Source organism: Amblyomma americanum, chromosome 9 (assembly GCF_052857255.1).
Source record: "Amblyomma americanum isolate KBUSLIRL-KWMA chromosome 9, ASM5285725v1, whole genome shotgun sequence".
In the NCBI taxonomy this organism is placed as follows: domain Eukaryota; kingdom Metazoa; phylum Arthropoda; class Arachnida; order Ixodida; family Ixodidae; genus Amblyomma; species Amblyomma americanum.
The window spans coordinates 84141796-84164603 of NC_135505.1; the positions used below are offsets into that span (position 1 = coordinate 84141796).

Consider the following 22808-nt stretch of genomic DNA (forward strand, 5'->3'; position numbering starts at 1 on the left):
TCATAGCGATCGATCGTTCAGCCGCTTTCCTCCGGACCGCTTTGGTAGGGCCTAAAACGGCCCCACCTGCAATTTTGTATCCGGCTTCCCCGCGTCCGACACGGCGCGTCTCCACCTTGGCGTTCTCCTTGGAACCTTCGAGAAGCTTCCGTTGGTGTTTCGCTTCAACCTTTCGTTGGAGCACTTTGACCCAGCTGCCGTCATAATGTTCCGGATCCAGGTCCGTACCTTCGACGGTCACCTCCATCGACATGGTGGGTCCACAGAATCGGCGGTTGACCGGCGGCGCAGGGGCCTCCCGGCCGGCGTCTCCGGCCGAAGATGGGCTAGGCCTAACGGACGCCTAGCGCGTCCCAGGCGGTCCGCACAAAATCGATAGCAACAGACAAACGGTTGCACTCACAGTAACAAATTTGGTATCCACGTGGTCCTGACGTGTTCCCATGCACAAGGTATCATTGAATCCAACATCCGATAAACGTTTCTGGCACAACGAGACAGAATTTCCGGAGCCGACGTGAATCACATCCGCGCTCCTCGGCCCCAGGTTGCCAACCGGCAAGATCGTGTAGATACCCTTCTAAAAAGCATGTTGAAAAGTACTGCCTACGAACGTTCATTTCCCCCTCGAGGAAACTTGTTTAAATTTCTGGCCCTTCCGTCTTTTGAAAGATTATATAAACAAACAGTAGTTCTCCGACACTTTTGGAATCCTGATTTCAAGACTAAATCAGTTGCTACCAGAACCCTACGTAAAGGTCAGCGCTACATAGTTCCTAAATACTCAACCAGATACGGCAAAGCAAGACGAGGTGTATATGTCCCTGCAATATTCAACAGTCTTCCTGATCATGTATTTTCTGCCACTTCCAAAGCGACGTTGAAACGGATGTTGAAATCGATGTTATAAGGAAAAATGATGCAGAGAGCACGTCATTGTTACAGTGGGTTTTCTTTTTTACTATTTAATTTGTTTAGTAGTTATATTTCAGTGTATGTACACTTACCATGATATTTTATTGCTTATACTTTCGCTCGCCGTTGCTGCCGGGCCTAGTCCTGCAAGCCTTCTCTTGGCTTTGACAGGCCCGAGTTTGTATGTATAAAAACATGTTATGGCAATAAAATTATTATTATTATTATTAATATTATTATTATTATTATTATTATTATTATTATTATTATTATTATTATTATTATTATTATTATTATTATTATTATTATTATTATTATTATTATTATTATTATTATTATTATTATTATTATTATTATTGACATTTGTTTATCTAATTTTGAAAATGTTCGAGTCTCGTCATCTGACATCTCACTTACTCGCTGTGACAAATTTCATCCTCCAATTCTAATAACGGCTTCGGTTTCTGTCCCACCTTCTGCTAATTCAAATCGTGCGGGGAATTCCCCCCGTTTCGCTTACGCACTTGGCGACTACGTTGGTCTCTTCGGTTTCTTCTCTTCTGTCGACTGGTCTGTTTTAAGCGAAATCAGCGATGTTGACGAACAAGTCAGTCGCTTCACTGAAATAGTTCTCAATGGTATGCGCCAGTACATACCTATGCACACTCCTACTCGCAGCAAGTTTCCGTTCTGGTTTTCCAAAGAACTTAGAACAGCGCTGAAACTTAAGGAGCGGGCCCACCATAAAGCGAAACGCCCTGGGCTGGATACATGGGCAGATGAATTTCGCCGCTTGCGTCCCCTTTGCAAACGCCTGTACAAGCGGGATCATGAGTCCTACCTTGATTATTTAGAGAACAGTGCCTCTAATCGTCCTACTGAATTCTGGCGATACGTTCGCAAGCGTTCGAATAAATCTGATAGTCATATTCACTTAGTTGACTCTCATGGGAATGAAATTCGGAATGTCGCTGACGGCTTTGCTCAACACTTTTCCTCCGTGTACAAATCTCCACTTTTCGACTCCGTGTGCCTTCCAGCTGGTGCACATAATTCCGTTCTTCTCGACGAGAAGTTAGTAAGTGAGAGTCTTAAGTGTTTGAAACCATCTTTATCCCCTGGACCTGATGGCATTCCAGCCGCCATAATAAAAGCCTTCAATAGTACCTTCGTCCCTGTTTTAACCACGATATTTAATAACTGTTTGAAAAATTCTGCCTTTCCCCGCGTGTGGAAAACGGCGCGTGTTTTCCCTGTCTTCAAATCAGGAAACAAATCTGATGTTTCGAACTACCGCCCCATTTCTCTTCTTTGTGCAACCTCTAAGCTTTTTGAATTAGCTTTGCACAAAGTACTTTCCTTCCACCTCAAAAATGTAATCATTCATAATCAGCATGGTTTCATAAAAGGTCGTTCTACTACAACTAACCTTGTGACTTTTATGACGTATACATCAGCTGAAGTCCTTCAGAGGAGTCAGGTAGACGCTGTGTACTGTGATTTGAGCAAAGCTTTCGACGTTGTTACTCACTCATTACTTCTTCAAAAGCTTCTGCTGTTTGAGATCGACGTTTCAATTGTAGCCCTCCTACGCAACTATCTTCTTGATCGGTCCTGCTTTGTCAGTGTAAATGGACAGACCTCATTTGTTTACACTCCAACCAGCGGAGTTCCTCAGGGATCGGTATTAGGCCCGCTTCTGTTCTCTGTTTTTATCAATGACGTTTCCTCCGTGGTCAAAAACTCCTCATTTCTCCTTTATGCGGACGATATAAAAATGTTCAAGGCAATACATACTCTTCACGATTGCTTGTCATTGCAATCTGACATATCCGCCTTCTCTGATTGGTGCTTGAAGAATGGGCTCACTCTCAATTCATCTAAAACCAAGGTAGTCTCATTTACGCGTAAAACGCACAGTCTTCTCTACTCTTATTCTGTGAATGGTAGGCCGCTGCCCAGGGTTGATGAAATTAATGACCTCGGCGTACTTTTCGACCGTAGCCTCAGCTTCTCCTCTTATACAAAACGCATTGCTCTACGGGCTATGCGTACACTCGGCTTCATCTGCAGGCTTTCGAGAGAGTTTCGATCCCCACTTCCTTTCTTAAAGCTCTACCTCTCCATATGCTTGCCGCTTTTGGAATATGCGTCTGTTGTTTGGAACGGCACTTGCCAGTCGAACTGTGTAAAAATCGACAGAGTTCAGCTAAAGTTTTTACGCATATTTCAACATCGGTTTTCTTGCAAAACTTCCAGCTCTCGTCCCAGACGGAGTAACTCACTGCAGCTTCCTTCTCTTAGCTGCCGTCGCGTGAGGGCAGATATAATTTTCTTGTATAAACTTCTTCATGGTCACATTCTATGCCCTCAGCTCCTAGCGCGTATCCTTTTGCGTGTACCGCGAAAGAGCATAAGGGAATTCAGACCATTCCAAGTTTCTGCGCTCCTGCACTCCCTCTCCCCTCTGGACAGAATGTAAAAGTTGTTTAATTCTCTTTGTCCTCACCTAGATATATTCGAAAATTCTCTCCCTTCCTTTATATTGGATGTCCGTGACGTTCCCCTTTGAGCACTCTTTTTCTCATACATAACTTCCCCTTTCATGCATTTTGTCTTTACTACACTTGTGCGTTTGCACCGGTATTATATTGTTTTTTCTCTCCTTAATTGTTCATCACGTGTACTTGTTTTCATTAATATTATTTCTTTAATACTGTATACTCACGCCTGATTGACTGTAACGCGTTCACTAATTACGTTTCTTATTGTGTATGATTGTATTTCTAGTTTGTATTTCAGAGGTTTCATATTCGTTCATATTAGTATTGGCTTTATTCTTGTTTGTATTTTGCTATATGCTGTACTTGGCTGTTATCGGTCGTTCATTCTCTTTGTTTATTGTTTCATTAGTTATTTATATGTCTGTTGCCTGTTCTAGCTGTTTTCATTTACCGCTGTTATCGCTGTTTTCTTGTTTTCGCTTTTTTGCTTCATGCTTGCTGTCACGCCTAGTTTATATGTCTTTCTATCGCCCTGACTGCTGCATTACCTCCCCTGAGTGTCTTCCTTTGTAGTGAAATAAATTTACATTTTGTGCGTGTGAATGGTGTACCAGCACCAAGACCTTTGGGTTGTTCCTGGGCACCGAAAAATAAAGATTGATTGATTGATTGATTGATTGATTGATTGATTGATTGATTGATTGATTGATTGATTGATTGATTGATTATTGCCTGTCGCCGGTTCAAATTTTAAGTAGGCATCAGTCAATCAATCAATGAAATATTTACATCATCCACATGCAACGAGGTCAACTACTCCTTTCTCAAGGTTTCTCGGATGCGGCTGCAGGTGCGAGTTGTTGCGTATGTATATTACTTGACTCCCCTTTTTGGCTTCAGATGAAAACGCCGTCGATGAAGTTGCGACTGCTATCAATTATGCACCATTTGTTGTTTGGATTATCATTATCATCCGTCAGTAACATGAACACAGGACTAGACATTTGCGATTGTGTGTTTCAAGGGAAGTTACCAGACTGTTCCAGACTGCTACCAGAATGCCGACGCGTTCCATTTTTTTTTTTAAAAATTAAGTGATTTTTCTTCTCGTACCGAAGTTTTCAAGCTTTCATTCTTTCCGTGTACAGTCAGTGACTAGAACAAACTTCCATCCGAGGTTGTAAAATCCTAATTGGTGACATTGTTATATCAACTTAAATCCTTTCTGTTGTCATGAAGATAAATCCTGATGGTGATTCACTGTCACACTCCATTGTAAAAACTGGTTCGCACTGTGTAGCCAGTGCGTTTTGTTATCCTTCTTTTCTTGCAATGTTCAAACTGGGTCGTGTCTTTCTATTTGAAAGTGTTTGAAAATTTATGTACAATGATTGTGGACTCCTCGCTTGGTTTAATTCTTTTCTGTTCTCGTAAAATGGTTGCCAGTATTGTCTTCGAAGTGTGAGAGAGTCTATTTTTGACGCATTTATTCTGTATTTCGAATTGACTATTTTGTGATTATTTAGTATGTCTATTTCTTGTTTACGGCCTGTTACAAGGCTACAGTACTGTGGAAATAAATAAATTAACATGTGTCATGAATAGCGCTTGGGGAAGTTACAATGAGAAAGAGGCATTAGTCACGCAGATATACTCAGCAGGCGCACATTTTTGGTTCCAGGCGCTTGCGATTTCTCCATATGGCGTTGCTCTCTACGACATCGACAAGGATGGAGATCTCGACTGCCTGGCCGCGACACGGACGGAATTCAGCATGGACCCCCCGAGAGCAACTTATATTCTCGCTTTCAAGGGCGCGAATGGCCACATTACGTACGTTTTAACTGGACCGTTAGGACATATTTTTACTAAGCGAATTAGTCTGCTTCACTTTTTCGATGACTTTAATGCAGTTGTGATGAATATGGATTTTTATGGCGCAAAGGCATCTATGGCCAAAGAGCGCCACGGCACAAGGTATTTTCGACTTCTCAAGATGGGGTCAAAGACACATTTCCAAGCATTTCACCCTTTATAAGCCGAGCACCAGACCAGGGGAAAGCTTGCACCTATTGTATCACCGGTGGGTATCCGGCGGCACTGGGGATTGAACCGCGCACCACCCGCATGCAAGGCGGATGCTCAACCACTTGGTCACCGCTGCGGTCTTTTTAATGCAGTTTAGTAATCCAGGCGCATCAGGTGAAGAAATCTCTTGTTAAGAAAGGCTGTCGGTACACGAAACTCAGTGAAGCCTTGAGGGCAGCGAAAATGAACCATTTTGGCAATTTTCTAGGCAAGAAATGCTTTTACCACCCGTTTCGGCGCGCCGCGGGTGATGTTGACAAACTTTTAAACACGATTTTTACTGACAAATGGTGACGTTATGTCAAACGAGAACTTTCCAACTTCACTATAGGAATTCGACGAAGACTTCGCTTTCATACTTTTTCTCCTTTAATTAGATTGTCTGTAGGGCGTGCTCAAGCACTCGCTCATTATCGCGCGGCAGGTGGTGCGACAAGAGCTCCAAAGCTCTTATCGAACGCTGCTAAAGCTCATACACCCCAGTGCTACACTTGTGCTTGTTCTACACGCGATCATGACGTCATTTCTAAGTAGGAGTCGTTCTTTCTATACGACTAGGCACTTAAATCGCACGTCTCGCTAACAGGCGGCCCAGAAAATGTATAAAAACTCACCTTAGCAGTGCTTATAGCACTCTGCAGGGCCTCGAATTACGGGTCGGGACCGTCCGGCCTTCAGTCCTTCATCCATTCACGCTGCTGTTATTTTCTATAGGTTAGTTTTCAAAAACGAAACCACAAAAGTAGCTCATTCAGTTTCCTATGCAGTGTATGTCAAACCTTTTCGTTTTGAGTGTGTATCGAACTTTCGTGGTTATCAATAGATCCAACACGGTCTAGCAGGGCAAAAGCCGTCCACAATTGGTAGCGAGGTGCTGGAAGTAGTAAAGAAATATGTCTACTTAGGGCTGGTAGTGACGGCTGATCTGGATCATGAGAGGGAAATAACTAGAAGGATAAGAATTGGGTGGAACGCATATGGCAGGTTCTCTCAGATCATGAATGGTAGTTTGCCAATATCCCTCAAGAGAAAAGTGTACAACAGCTCTATCTTACCGGCACTCACCTACGGGGCCGAAACGTGGAGGCTAACGAAAAGGGTTCAGCTTAAGTTAAGGACAACGCGACGAGCTATGGAAAGAAAAATAATAGGCGTAACGTTAAGAGACCGGAAGCGGGCAGAGTGGGTGAGGGAACTAACGAGTGCTAATGACATCCTAGTCGAAATCAAGAGGAAGAAATGGCTTGGCTGGGGCATGTAATGCGAAGGTAAGATAGCCACTACCTCCTTCAGGGCAACGGAGTGGATTCCAAGGGGAGGCAAGCGTAGCAGGGGGCGGCAGAAGGTTAGGTGGGCGGATGAGATTAAGAAGTTTGCAGGAAGAGCCATAAGATACCAGCCTACAGAAGGAAGAGTTAGCGACTTTTTACGCCCTCGCAGCACGAGGCAAATGACAGAAACAAGGAACAAACTACCAAAAAAAAGGCAAAAACAACAACATAGTCACCGCAAAACTGTGTCAAAAGTCGAAGCAAAGCAGAGTCAAGGGGCGAAACGCTTAACAAAACAAAACAAAACAAAACGCTACGCTAAAGCTGAGTCAACCGCTCAAAGCCATACAGAGTCATAGAAAAGTTAAAAAGTTCGAAATAACAAGACTTTGCTTCGTGCTGCGAAGGCGTAAAAAGTCGATAACTCTTCCTTTTTTTTATGCTGGTATCTTATGGCTCTTCCTGGTCCTCAAGTATTGGGTTCGGGGCTGACGTAGCGTCGCCTCGATGTGCTGTTACTTTGATATTGTGTGTAACGATGTGTATCTGGGTTAGATAGTTTTCCCACGACTGCTGTTTTATTTGGTCACGTGGGTTTTGGACGGCATCATAAAAGCTGCTCTTTTCTCTGAATAGATGTGTTGGTAGTCAGCGCCAGTCCTGTGCACTTCTTCGTTTGTCCTTGTCTTTTCGCACTGCATTCTTTAACCATGAACACTGACCAAAAAGCCCAAACAGCCACTTTAGCTCTAATGTCACTGCATTTCATCTCAAAGATCGCTTAAGAGCCCTCATAGCTTTTAAAGGTGTATTCGATCGGAGGATAAATCGCTCCCTAAGTGAAGGCGACCGCAGACACATCGCACCTTTGAGTGGCGACGCGGTGGCGTAACTTCCACTCATTATCCGATGGTAGAAACGGAGACTTGCTGCTCGTCCAGCACAGACTATCCCCTTTCTCTGCGCGTTTTTAAGGCGAAAGCATTTAATGGCTCATACTCGTGGCCATGAGCCTGTCCGTCCGATGTCATGCTCTTCAGCAACTCGATAAGAAAAAAAATCTTAATGCACGATGGGATTCGAACCACCATCCTACCGTTCCGCAGCCGAGCGTGCTAACGACTACGGCACTTCCTGCCAACGCATATGTAGTTCCCCTTCTCTAGGACGCTGGAGAGAGTTTGCTAAAAAGGCGTCTAATCAGACGGATGCCTCCCATACGCCCTCCAGTGTCTCCAGCATTTATGATTCACAAAAAATTGTGTAGTTAATGAACATCTTAACCACAAATCAGTGACAGACCGCAACAGTGCGCTAAAGGTTTTCACCTCACCGCACTTTAGGTCAACAAAGTGCCCCCCCCCCCACCCGATTTTTTTTCTTCTTGTCGGTGGGGCCAGAATGGCAGCTCCCCCTGACTAACCGTTTTTTGTTCTTGTTGCAGGAATTTCACTTACCACTTACGGCAAGGACCAACGCCTGACACAAATGTGGTCGTCATTAATAACGGTAAACAGGAACATGCTGCAGCAATAGACAGTTCACATAATCTGATTATTAGTGAATAGAAACACCCTAAATTACAAGACAAGTAACAGCTCTCTGAAAAGTTATCCTGCAGACAACCTGTAACCGCATATCAATATTGTCTTGCAAGGGACTTCCGAAATAGGAGCGACTACAACGATAAAAACATCGCTGATAATACTATGAACATACAAAGGAAAGAGGACTATGAAGTAACCTGTTCAATGTGATAACGCTGGTGTGAGATGAAAGCGCGCTTATTTGGTTTGATTCATCTTCTGCTTGAAAATCATTGGCTCTACCATGTTACTGGTTTTCATAAAGTAGCCATGGCAGCTAGAAAATGTCCGGTATCTTGAGTTCATATTTGTACTCTTGCGCCATCGTTATGAAGACAAGGCTGAAAGATGTGACCAATGGCGCTGTTAACAAAGTCATTTGAATCTTCACTGGAAGGTGTTTGGAGGAAACTTTCCTCCAAACACTTTCCAGTAAACCTTCGAATAAATGACTTTGGTAATAGTGTAATTGTCCGTCCCACTTACTGAGCCCTGCATGTGCCACATTCCAGGAAGTAGATAACATTAGCTCTTCACATGATAAAGTACTTCTTATATGAAAAGAATAGCGCGGTACTCTCAGCACTGGTAGTTGTTGCCATCATCGGACCAATGATTGCAACGCTTTGTTTGGACAGCAGGTGAGGAGATCTAAAAGACCGAACAACGCCCACTCATAAAAAAAAAAATCCCTTTTTGTGGGCCACATATTGAGCGCTGAAATTTATAGCAATGAAGCTCCATAATGCATCCAAACTAACATGAGTGCCGCTTTCGCAAGTTATTTTCTTTTAAATCCACTAAAATAAACCTGATAACGACACAACTTACCAACTACAAGATTCGGTGTAACTTGGAGCCTTTAGAAAGCTTTTAACATTTGCGAAATACGCCATTTGGACACGTTCAAGCCGAACAATACAATTTACGGCTTTATTGAATTGTTTTACAGATTACGACCACCAACTAACAGATCAATTCTTATTTATAATATTTACAGACAATGACCACCCACTAACCAACCATTACTTTTACTCAGACTACAAAAACTGCATTGTGCTGGAGTTTCCGATCTTGAATCATCAAGGTAAGCGATAAGGGGAGAGATTGTGCAGAAGAAATCGAATCTTCAGTCTGTTTCGCAATCCTAGAATAGATGACAGATGGCTGTGGGGATAGAAGACTCTCGGACAAGCTCTCACGAGCTTTGTGCCAGATATATGATTTGTTTGAAAGCGGCAGGGCAAAGTTGCTACTCAGGATCTTTCCGCTCAAGATCACCTCGATGAAATGGTTTACAGTTATTAGGCTGCGGTCCATAATGTTTACCTGCTTTAGTCTGTTAAGAAAACATAACGTGGAATGTAAGAGATAAAAAACCATCTATTTGTTAGAAGAACTCATTTTTCTGGCCAGTAAGTTTTGTACACAAATTAAAGTTAGAATGCTGTGTTCGCTTCCTCAAGGAACTTTTTCTTTCTGATCTCACTTGTTTCATACCGAAACCTGCCTATGGCAGGCTGTGCGAGAAATACAGTGAACACGTCGCAACCGTAGACCCTAGTGAACATGCCGCCCTTTGGAGGTGCTGAGTGCAGTACCGGTTAACGGCCGGAAGCGGTGCACACTAGAGCTGTGTGTACCAAACTTTCGCTGAAAATTGCGTAATGTTTTCACGCCATTATTAACTATATCTCCTTACTACATTCGCAGAGTGCGTCCTGTGGGTGACAAGAGCAGCAACAGAAAACACCCCTCAAATTTGCATCGACCAGTTCCAAGATAACTGTGATGATGGAACGCTGACCTATGACAAGGATACCTGCGCAGACATGGTTCTATAAAAGCCTGGTCAGAGCTGCGTTTCAATAAAATCAACATGACACAGCAGCCAAGAGATACAACCAACTTAAGCTTTTAACATTCATTCTGAGATTTGCAAATTTATCTTTTATGTTATCGGCTTTTTAAACAACATTGGCAGTCACTCATCTCCTAGACGTTGCAAACAAACCAAAACAGAGAACGAACGCCTATGTACTCAGTATTGGGGCCACCATCCAATTAGGTAGCTAGTAAGTTAGAGTGTGCTAATCATATATTCATGAGCGCTCCTTTTGCGCGGTATTTCCTTTTAGATCCAATAAAAAAGAACGTGAAAAACACACACCTTCCCAGCTACATGATTTGTCGTAACTTGGAGCCTTTAGAAGGCTGTTCACATTTTAAATAAATAAATGTGTTACTGTTCTGTGGCATGCCACGTGATTCCCGTGACCGGCAGTATATGTTTAAAAATCGCTTTGTAGCATTCTCTTTTGTTCGCTGCCGTTGATAAACTATTGCGTTGGTGACTGTCTTCATTTTTTTTCTTCTGAACGACAGCATTGGTACTGCGTTGTTCGGCGCTCTTAGTGTGTGCATTCAGCCCTCCCTCAGAGGACAGGATACAGAAAGAAGACGCTAATGGTTCGCAAAGTTATTACTCAATATATATATTCGGTCCAAGTTCAATATACAGTACAAACACCGTGTTTTTGTGTTCAAAATTCTCCTGAATAAATTCTTTTTGAGCCGAAAGTGCCAGCTGAGTCGATTTGTTCTTCAGAAACCCATGTTGGGCTCAACGTCTAAGGCTATGACGGTCAGTAAATGAGGATAGGCGCTTCCAAATTATCTTCTCCGGGCCTTTGGAAAAAACTGGTAAAACGAATAGAGGACGATAATTTGACATCCTGTTCCTATCACCTTTCTTGGATATAACTGTTAACTTTGCTGATTGCATGGCACGTGGGAAAATTCCAGTCAAGCACATATATTGACATACTATTAATATAGGAGAGCAAAGATAGAAATAACAGGCGCAAATAAAAGACGCGCGCTATAGTGTACTAGGCCGATCCTGGAGGCAGTGCAATACCGGGCTAACCTGTGGCGGAGGTGAAGCAAGCTTCAAGCACTCCGCCATATTCCCAAAAATAAGTAATATCTTGGGTCCAAATGGGACCCGTATCAGATATAAATCAGATAACACGGAAAGGAAAAAGAACGGGGAGAGATAATGTGGAAGGATCCGACTGAGCTGTACAGTTTTGCAGGGGGCCCGCTATGCGCCTTTCCTTTGATTTTTAATAAAATTGATTGGTTTTGAAAACTGTTCTTGAGGAATGAAAGCGGCACATTCACTGTGTCACATGAATCGGTGGACACCCGAACCGCTCCCGGCGGCGGCGACGGAGCGTGGTGGAACGCCTGTAGCTCGGCTGAACGTCGGATTCTCGGCTACTCGAGTTCGATCCTGACCGCGGGGGCCGCGTTTCGATGGAGGCCAAACGGAAAGGCACCCGCGTGCTGTGCGATGTCGGTGCACGTAAAAAAAAAGAAATAAAAATGGTTTTGGGGAAAGGAAATGGCACTGTATCTGTCTCACATATGTCGGGGGACACCTGAACCGCACCGTAAGGGAAGGGATAAAGGAGGGAGTGAAAGAAGAAAGGAAGAAGGATGTGCTGTAGTGGAGGGCTCTGGAGTAATTTCAACCCCCGGTGTATCTTTAACGTGCACTAACATTGCACTGCACACGGGCGCCTTTTGCATTCCGCCTCCATCGAAACGGCCCCACCACGGTGGCTCAGTGGTTAGGGCGCTCGACTACTGATCCGGAGTTCCCGGGTTCGAACCCGACCGCGGCGGCTGCGTTTTTATGGAGGAAAAACGCTAAGGCGCCCGTGTGCTGTGCGATGTCAGTGCACGGTAAAGATCCCCAGGTGGTCGAAATTATTCCGGAGCCCTCCACTACGGCACCTCTTCTTCCTTTCTTCTTTCACTCCCTCCTTTATCTCTTACCTTACGGCGCGGTTCAGGTGTCCAATGATATATGAAACAGATACTGCGCCATTTCCTTTCCCCCAAAACCAATTATTATTATTATTACTCCATCGAAACGCAGCTGCCGCGGTCGGGTTCGATGTCAGTGCACGTTGAAGATCCACATATGATCGAGTTTTTTGCGAAAGGAAATGACGCAGTAGCTGTCTCATATATATATATATATATATATATATATATATATATATATATATATATATATATATATATATATATATATATATATATATATATATATATATTTATATTTACCTCCCACACCACACTTGGCCGAACTCGGATGTTTTTCCACTTTTTTTTCTTTTGTGGGTGTTTTCAGGCACAGTGCACGTGTGTGTAGTTAAGCTCACGGCGCCGCTGATTCTACCTTGACTCGGGCTGCGGAAATGGTTCCAGATGACGGAAGTCTCCTGTCCTGTCTGCATTTTATTTTGCTTATTTGTTTACTTTTTCTGGCCAGGTCACGCGAGTGCAAGCATCTCCAACTTATATATGTTGGACAATTCCGCCACCGTCTGTTTCTGTACACCTTACTCGCTTAAATGCTCCCGCCATTGTCATTTAGCCGCCACACGACACTGGCATGAGCTCGGACGTTTTACTGCTGTGTGTCTGGGTGTTTTCATGCACAGTGCACGTGTGTTTAGTTAAGCTCACGGCGCCGCTGATTCGGCCTTGGCTCTGGCTGCCGAAGTGGTTCCAGATAACGGAAGCTCCGGCCCTGTCTGCATTTTATTCTGTTTATTTGTTTACTCTTTATGGTCGGGGCACGCGAGTGCACGCGTCTAACTTTTGTGTGTTGGGCGATCCCGCCACCGTCTGCTCCTGTCCACCTTACACGCCGCCGCTCTGTTGCCTTGATGGGTAGCCATTATCCCCTCCCGCTCCGTGTTTTCCTTTTTTTTTGTTTCCCTCGTCCGGGGTCGGCTCCCCGCGGCTTCGGGGTGGGCGGCGGGGGACAACACGTTTTTCTTTTTTATTTGTTCCCCCTTTTTTTCCTTTCTATCTGTATCTTTTCTAGTATTCTTTGCCTCCGTTTGTTTCTTTTGTTCATGTGTCGTACATGTGTGCCAGTGCCAACTCCTTAAGAAGAGGAAGAAGACCCCTGTAACCTCAGTCTTGAGAAAGGACAGGCTCTGTCCGAAACGTCGACTCAAAATAAATCTATGCCTAAATGAAGCGTTTTTAACTTTGAATTATATATATATATATATATATATATATATATATATATATATATATATATATATATATATATATATATATCAAAGGGCCACTTGAACCGTGCCTTGAGGAAAGTGTCAAAGAAGGGAGTGAAAGAAAAAAAAATGGCCAGGCTTAGCTTGGTTAAGCCAAGAATGCGTTGCATATCTCGATGGAGTTCCGTGCTGCGCCGTTAACTCGATAGGCTATTGACTCGATCGCCATTGAAACTGCCCGTCTAGCAGCGCTCGATCGCCTTTGAGTCGATAGACTATCGGTTCGAGGGCCCTCGAAATGCCCGTGTGACAGGGTTATAAGACTGTCCCGGCGAAGGACCGCAGCTCTTTTATACATATGCCGTGACGTCAATCATAGCGCAGCGCCCCTAGCGGGAGGAGCGGGAGTCAGTTGGTGGCTGCGGCCGCGCGCGACCGCGCCAGTTGGGGCCCAGCTTTTCCTCCGGCTGCCGCGACGTCACGTCACGTGGTTTGGTGGCTGCCCGGCCGAGCCCAAGGGCTGAACTGAGTGATTGCAATATGCAACGCATAAAAAGGAAGAAAGAGGTGCCGCAGTGGAGGTCTCCAGAATAATTTTGACCACCTGGGGTTCTTGAACATGTACACGGGCGCCTCGGCGTTTCATTTTCAGATCCAGGTGTTTCCAGGTGTCATCCCTTCCTAGTAAGGGCCAACGCCCATGCAGTTTGTCTACAGGGACGGATAAGAACTGCCGCAAGTAGACAGCGAAAGTATTGCTACGGTTGTGCTTGTGCTTGGAACGCTCGTGCTTGGTGCGCTCGCGCTTGGAACGCGAAGAGGACGAAGTGCGTTTCTGCTGCTGGGCTTCGCGTGCCCGGGTGTTCGGCTGCGTGGCTGTAAGCTGTTTCCCTGTAAATATATTTTTCCCTTTTGGTGTGCACATCTTCACGTTACATTATTGGTGGAGGTGCGGGGTACAGCCACAGCAAGCACGGAACTTCGCAGCGGTCGTCAGCTCGCCGGCTCTTCAACCATGACCAGCGAAGGGGCCGCTCCGTCGGCGTCCGCCAACCCGGCGTTCATCATTGCCCATCCGAGAGATCCTGGGACCTTCAACGGAACGGACGGCGTCGACGTGGAGGACTGGCTCGCAATGTACGAGCGCGTGAGCACACACAACAGGTGGGACCCGACCCTAAAGTTGGCCAACGTCATCTTCTACCTGACGGGCACTGCCAGGGTATGGTTCGAGACCCACGAGGATGAACTCACCAGCTGGGATCTCTGCAAGCGCAAGCTTTGTGACCTGTTTGGTAAGCCATTCGGGCGTCAGCTCGCTGCGAAGAAGGAGCTCGCATGCCGTGCACAAACGTCCACAGAGTCCTATGTATCATACATTCAGGACATATTAGCTCTCTGCATGAAAGTCGACGCCACTATGTCAGAGTGCGACAAAGTAGGTCACGTGCTCAAAGGCATCGCAGATGACGCCTTTAACCTTCTTGTATACAAGGACTGCGGAACGGTTGACGCAATCATCAAGGAATGCCGCCGGTTCGAACAAGCGAAGAGCCGCCGAATTTCTCCGCAGTTCACGCGGTTGCCGAATACGACTGCGACGTCGTCCTGTGTAGACTCGACTCCACCGAGCCGTCTGCCGACATCTGAGAGCCTGACACGGCTTGTGCGCCAAGAAGTAGAGGCAATGTCCCCCGTTGCGTTTCATCCACCCGCAACAGACAGTACTCCAGCAGTATCCCTTATACAGGCTGTCGTTCGCAAAGAATTTGCCGATCTTGGGATTCAACCTGTTTGCTCAGTTAGTGCCCCATAAGCTCGCCGCATGTCCCCGGAGCTCGGTTCTGAACGTGCATACTACCCTCGACGCAGCCGCAATCCAGATGAATGGAGAACACCTGATGACAGGCCCATCTGCTTTAACTGCTCCCGAGTTGGCCACATATCTCGACACTGCCGAAGCCGTCCGTCCTCGACCTACAGCCGCTACCCGCCGGGTTCTGCATATTCCCGCCGCTCTCCCTCGCCCTCGGAAACGACCTCTTCTGGCCACAACGCTCAGACCCCGCTTACCAACCGTTCGTCGTCACCTCAGAGCCGTCAATCTCCATCGCCCCGACCTCGCCGCCCTTCGTCGCCGGCCCCATATGCCCGCTCCCGGTCGGAAAACTGATGGCTGCAGCGTCTGGGGTGATGCTGCTCTGACGACCCGACCAGAAAACCCTCCTTTAACTCTTCATGCTCATCGGAACATCCTTAACGTCGACGTGGACGGGGTCCCTGTTACCGCTCTGATCGACACTGGAGCGCACGTCTCAGTCATGAATGCTCGTCTTCGCCGTCGCCTAAGGAAAGTGCTCACTCCTGCCCCCTCAACTGTGGTCCGTGTTGCAGATGGCGGTATGTCTATTGTCGTCGGAATGTGTACTGCTCGTGTTTCAATAGCCGGCCGCCATACTTCTGCGCTCTTCACTGTCCTCGAACACTGCCCTCATGACATCATTCTCGGCCTTGACTTTCTCACCGACCATTCCGCCCTTATAGATTGCGCCACAAGCATCGTTCAACTCGCTCTACCTGTTCCTTCAGAGCCACCGGATCCAATTGTTCACCGACTGTGCACCGCCGACTTTGTCCGCCTGGACCCCGATGCCGCCACTTATGTCCGTTTCTCCTCGGTCCCGCCAGTTCCCGATGGTGACTACATCATTACTCCGGTTCCTGATGTGCCCTTTACACGCAGTGTTGCCCTTGCGCATACAGTTGTCACCATGTCGGCAAATCAAGCGTCCCTTCCGGTTCTCAACTTTGCCTCTTACGTTCAGCCGCTCCCACAAGGTATGTCGCTCGTCACGCTGTGCCCTGCTGCCGAATGCGTCGTATCGGCGGTGAGAAGCGTCCCACCCTCGTCGAACTGCCGCGACTCTGACGTCCCACCACCTGATGAATATGCAAAAATGATTGCTGCTGACCTCTTACCAGGGCAAGCTCACGACCTTCGGTATCTTCTGTCGTCTTTTCGCGACATCTTTGACTTCGATGACCGCCCTTTGGCTCGAACATCTGTGGTCACGCATCGCATCAACACCGGTGACGCAGCTCCTATTCACAGACGACCCTACAGAGTGTCCAGTACAGAACGCACCATCATACAGCAAGAGGTGGACAAGATGCTCCGTAAAGACATCATAGAGCCCTCGTCGAGCCCTTGGGCCTCACCAGTTGTGCTGGTTAAAAAGAAGGACGGCAGCTGGCGCTTTTGCGTTGATTACCGGCACCTAAACAACATAACAAAAAAAGACGTCTATCCACTCCCAAGAATAGACGATGCTTTGGACTGCCTTCACGGAGCCAAATTTTTCTCTTCAATTGACCTTCGGTCCGGGTATTGGCAAATCTCTGTTGATGACAATGACCGCCAAAAAAAGGCATTCGTCACACCGGACGGCTTATATCAGTTTAAAGTTATGCCATTCGGTCTCTGTAATGCGCCAGCTACCTTCGAAAGAATGATGGACTCCTTGCTTCGCGGCTTTAAATGGTCCACATGTCTATGTTACCTCGACGATGTTGTGGTTTTTTCGCCCACGTTTACCACGCACCTCGAAAGACTGGCGAGCATTCTTTCTGTCTTCCGTCGAGCCGGGCTACAGCTCAATTCGTCGAAATGTCAATTCGGTCGCCGCCAACTCACCATTCTCGGACATCTAGTCGACGCTTCTGGTGTCCGCCCGGATCCTGTTAAAGTTAAAGCCGTCAAGGACTTCCCTATTCCCCAGTCGTCTACGGATGTGCGCAGCTTCGTCGGCCTCTGCTCGTACTTCCGCCGTTTCATCAAAAATTTTGCCGGCACCGCTCGCCCCCTGACCGACCTTCTAAAGAAAGACACCCCTTTTACCTGGGGCCCTGCCCAAGAGGAGGCCTTTTCTTCGCTAGTCGACTTACTCACCTCCCCACCTATTCTGGCCCATTTTGATCCGTCGGCTCCGACTGAAGTTCGCACAGACGCCTGCGGTTATGGGATTGGCGCCGTGCTAGCCCAACGTCACCAAGGGCAAGAACGCGTTATTGCATATGCCAGCCGCCTCCTTTCTACAGGTGAGCGAAATTACTCAATTACAGAGCGCGAGTGTCTAGCTCTTGTTTGGGCCGTAGCTAAGTTCCGACCGTACCTGTTTGGCCGTCCATTCTCCGTAGTGACCGATCACCACGCCCTTTGTTGGCTGTCTTCACTGAAAGACCCCACAGGCCGGCTCGGACGTTGGACGTTGCGCCTCCAAGAGTATTCTTACACTGTTCATTACAAGTCAGGGCGTCTCCATCAAGACGCCGACTGCCTGTCTCGGCACCCTGTAGAGCCGCCTGATCCTGGAGACAACGACCTCGGCCCGTGCCTCTTCGCTATCTCCGATCTGGTTAACATCGCGGACGAGCAGCGACAAGACTCTTCCTTGCGTATTCTCATTGATCGCCTCAACTGTGCCAGCCGAGATCCTTCATTGCAACTGTTCGTCATTCAGGATGGCGTCCTATACCGCCGCAACCTTCGTCCTGACGGACATCCGCTCCTGCTAGTCGTTCCCCAGCGTCTCCGTTCATCTGTCCTAGCGGAACTACACGACCTACCGACCGCAGGCCACCTCGGCGTCTCCCGCACATACGATCGGGTCCGACGCCGCTTCTTTTGGCCTGGTCTGTACCGCTCTGTTCGGCGTTACGTTGCCTCCTGCGACCTCTGTCAACGCAGGAAGAGACCATCAACGTTGCCTGCTGGCCTTCTACAGCCTATTCACGTACCTCTCGAACCATTCTACCGTGTTGGACTCGACCTTCTCGGACCTTTCCCGACGTCCTGCTCCGGCAACCGTTGGATTGCTGTCGCGACCGACTATGCGACCCGGTACGCTATCACGCGTGCGTTACCAACAAGTTGCGCAACCGATGTCGCCGACTTCCTATTGCAGAACGTAATCCTTCACCACGGCGCTCCACACCAATTGCTGACGGACCGCGGCCGCTACTTTTTGTCCCGAGTAGTTGACGATATCCTCCGGTCCTGTGGCACGCAGCATAAGCTCACTACAGCTTACCATCCCCAGACGAACGGGCTTACCGAGCGCCTCAACAGGACTCTGACCGATATGCTATCCATGTATGTCTCGCCCGACCACCGCGATTGGGACGTTGCCTTGCCTTATGTAACATTTGCTTATAATTCGTCGCGGCATGATACCACCGGCTATTCTCCTTTCTACCTTCTGTTTGGTCGGCATCCTGCGCTGCCATTGGATACATTACTACCGAGTTCTACTGCCTCGACCACAGAGTATGCACGTGACGCCATCTCCCGAGCAACTATGGCCCGTGAAATCGCCCGAGACCGGCTCACCGCATCTCAGACCTACCAGAAGTCAGTTTACGACCGCCGGCATCGCCCAGTACACTATCCGCCGGGCTCACTCGTCCTCCTTTGGTCTCCTTCTCGCCATGTCGGTCTCTCTGAGAAACTTCTACGTCAGTACAGTGGCCCTTATCGAGTTCTCCGTCAGGTGACCGACGTGACCTACGAGATTACACCTCTTCATGCTCCGACGTCGTCCACTAGCCCTTTGACGGACGTCGTTCATGTAGTCCGTCTCAAACCGTACCACACGCCTGCTACATCATCCACTTAGCACCGGGACGGTGCTTTTGCCGCCGGGAGTTATGCTACGGTTGTGCTTGTGCTTGGAACGCTCGTGCTTGGTGCGCTCGCGCTTGGAACGCGAAGAGGACGAAGTGCGTTTCTGCTGCTGGGCTTCGCATGCCCGGGTGTTCGGCTGCGTGGCTGTAAGCTGTTTCCCTGTAAATATATTTTTCCCTTTTGGTGTGCACATCTTCACGTTACAGTATGAAGAAAGTGGTGCCATAGTGGAGGTCACTGGCAAATGTTCGGACACACAGCGTTCAATTGACGTTCACCAACGCGGATTATGCTTAAAACGATTGCCTGCTCAGGCGGCTCGGGCGAAATGCAAATGGTACTCGGCTACTGATCCGGAGTAACCGCAATCGAACCCAACTGCAGCGGCCACGTTTCGAAGGAGGCGAAATGCAAAGCCGCCCCTGTGCTGTGCGATGTCATTGCATTAAATACCCCCAGATGATCTAAATTTTTCCGGAGCCCCTCAACTACGCCACCTCCTTATTCCTTTCTTCTTTCACTCGCTCCTTTATCCCTTTCCTTACGGAGCGGTTCAGGTGTCTCAGGTGTCAGCAGAAATGTGAGGCAGATACTGTGTCATTTCCTTTCCCCAAAAAAAGAATTTTCATTTGCCTTATCAAAGTTTTCTTCTCTTCCTCCGGAGCCCTCCACTACGGCCCCTCTTCATTCATTATTTTTTTCACTCCTTCCTTTATGCCTTCCTTACTCTGCGGGTCGGGTGTCCACCGAGATATGTGAGACAGTTACTGTACAGTTTCCTTCCCTCAAAAACCAGTTTTCAATTTTTCGAGCGGGAAAGATATTGCTGACTCCAGGAATCATTTGCAATGTACTGCGAATTTAATTATATGATTTAGAACAACAGATCAAAAATTCTACCCGAGATGAGGTCTCATAGGAATCCGGCGAGTAAGATGAGGCTTTTCTTCTCAAGAAATTTGTTGATCAAGTAAAACTCAATTTTTTTACCCAGTACAGGGCCTAGCGCTAAGAGGAGCTCATGAACATAGACAGGATAGGAAAACTTTTAATATCCAACAGAAAGAGGGTAGCCAGAGGGCTACCCGCCTAGACGACGGCCGAAAGGTCTTGACTCTCGGCGGCGGCTTCGGCCAGTCGGACGAGTTGTAACTGAGTCGCCGGGTCGGAGCTCAGTAGTAAGGTCTCCCATTGATCTTTTGTGTTAATACCTCGTCCCTCCCGGGGAGCATGAGGACATTCCCATAGTATGTGGTCCAAGGTGGCCCTAAGTTCGCAGTTCGCGCATTTTTCTGAAAATTGCCCTGGGTACATAAGACTCCAGAGGGCCGGGTTTGGAAATGTGTAAGTTTGTAACCGGCGCCAGTTGATGGCTTGGTATCTGGACAAGGATCTATCCGCTGGAGGAAGTCTAGCTCGTTGCAAACGATAGTGTTGTGTAATTTCTCTGTAGGTCACCATGCGATCCCTGTCTGTAAAGACCACCTCGCTCGGGTCCGCCCGGAAAGAAAAGCCTCGGGCGAACTCGTGGGCCGTCTCATTACCAGGCAGGGATGCATGTGCTGGTGTCCAGACTAGCGTAATTTTCCGGTCTATTACATGACGGCTTAGAATTGTATTCGTTAGAGGGGAGACCCGGCCCCTGCTGAAATTTAGTATGGCAACTTTGGAGTCACTGATGATGTATCTCGCTTTTGTGCCTACACGAGCCAGTGCTATGGCAGCTTCCTCTGCAGTCTCTGGGTTACCCGAGAGTATGGAGGCACTTATTTTGAGGAGTTGTTTATTATTGACGACCGCGACGGTCATCGTGTTCTTACCATACTCAGCGGCATCCACGTAGACCACGTCCTCGTCTTTGTAGGAGCGGAAGCGTTTCTCTAGCGCCTCTGCCCGCTTGGCCCGGCGCACTGAGTGATGAATAGGATGCATATTCCTGGGTAATGGGGGTACAACTATATTGTCTCGAATTTTTCCGAGCATGTCAACTTTGGCGGTTGTTCTGTTATCTCGGCTAAGATTGAGTTTTTCTAGAATGGCCCTGCCGGTTGTGGTCCCGGCTAAGCGTTCGATTTGGGACGTTCTCACTGCTTCCGTAATTTCTTCCAGGGTATTATGCATTCCCAGCTCTAGGAGGCGGTGAGTGGATGTACGGATCGGCAATCCTAGAGCTTGTTTCGTGCATCGCCTGATAATTCCATTTATTTTTTCCTTTTCTGAAACTTTAAGATCAAGGAAGGGGGCAGCATACGAGATACGGCTTACTACGAACGCCTGTACCAGCCGTAGGAGATTATGCTCTTTCATGCCGTGTCTTCTGTTGGCAATCCGCTGTATGAGCCGCATAGTTTGTTGCGCGCAGTTTTCCATCTTAGTTATTGCATCACCGTTATACCCGTTGCTTTGTATAATCATTCCTAAAATTCTGATTTTTTCAACATGAGGAATCTCCGCCCCTTGAGTTTGTAATTTGATGTTAGGGATGGTTCTAGTTTGTCTTTGATGCAGAGGTCTATAAAAAAGAAGTTCAGACTTCTGCGGCGAGCATTGCAAGCCCCTACGGCTGACATAGTTTTCGACCTCATTTATGGCCTTCTGTAGCGTACTTTCGATGTGCGCGTCGTGGCCACGGGTCATCCACATGGTGATATCGTCCGCATACATGCAGAAAGTCAAGCCATCTATCCCCTCCAGTCTCTTCGGGAGCCGTATCATGGCCACGTTGAAGAGAATAGGGGAAAGTACCGAACCCTGAGGGGTGCCTATGCTGCCCAAGTGTATGTCTTGAGACTGACTTTCACCAAAGTGGATGCGCGCTATCCTGTCCGAAAGGAAATTGGCAATGTAGTTGTATGTGCGCTCCCCGACGTTTAAAAGAGCCAGGTTTTCTAGTATCGCCTCGTGTTTTACATTATCAAAAGCTTTAGTGAGATCAAGTCCCACTATTACTTTCGCATCCAGCGATTAATGTCTAATATGTCATGTGTGAGCTGTATCATGACATCTTGCGTGGACAAATGCGATCTAAAACCTATCATCGAATGGGGGTATAAGTCGTTGTCTTCCATGAAATTGGTTAGTCGCGTTTGTATGACATGTTCCATCAGTTTTCCAACGCAAGAGGTGAGGGATATAGGCCTTAGATTTTCTAGATTGAGCGGTTTCCCTGGCTTAGGTATGAAAATAACCTTAGCGGTTTTCCATTGTTGGGGAATCTCACCCTTCTCCCAGCATTCTTGCATGAAATTGGTCAGCGCCGTTATAGATTTGTCATCTAGGTTTCTAAGCATTTTGTTGGTTACACCATCGGGTCCGGGGGCTGATTTGGCTTTCAGTTTTAGTATTTCTGCTCGAACCTCGAATTCGTGAATAGGGGCGTCTAGGTCGCTGTTGGATTTACCCTCATAGCGCGGTAAGGTAGTTTTGGTGGCGGAGCCTATATATCGACAACGAATTGCATCGAGGAGTTCCTGCTCCGAACCTTCAAATTTATAACCTAATTTCTGTAAATTTTGTCGCTGTGTTAATTTGCTACCTTCTGGATCGAGGAGGTGCCGAAGGAGGTTCCATGTTTTGGCGACGCCGATATTGCCCTCAAGCTTGTCGCACATTGTTTCCCAGTTCTGATCGCAGAGTCTAAGTGCATATGCCTCAATCTCTTTGTTGTGGCGCGC

At 47.2% G+C, this 22808-nt stretch overlaps 1 protein-coding gene and 1 pseudogene across 2 annotated transcripts in view; one reads left to right on the forward strand and one right to left on the reverse strand.

The window, feature by feature from the left end:
• Positions 1 to 22808, forward strand: part of LOC144105552 (uncharacterized) — a 64206-nt gene that overhangs the window by 13262 nt on the left and 28136 nt on the right. Inside the window, exons 2-5 of one of the 2 annotated variants that reach the window (XM_077638670.1) lie at positions 5101 to 5252; positions 8223 to 8287; positions 9365 to 9451; positions 10078 to 11292. In XM_077638670.1, the coding sequence (XP_077494796.1) occupies positions 5101 to 5252; positions 8223 to 8287; positions 9365 to 9451; positions 10078 to 10208 (435 nt within the window). In that variant the 3' untranslated portion in view covers positions 10209 to 11292. Of the gene's footprint in view, positions 1 to 5100; positions 5253 to 8222; positions 8288 to 9364; positions 9452 to 10077; positions 11293 to 22808 lie in introns of those variants that run through there. The other variant, XM_077638669.1, reaches the window with a different exon arrangement.
• On the reverse strand, positions 11251 to 11424 carry LOC144105791 (U2 spliceosomal RNA; annotated as a pseudogene).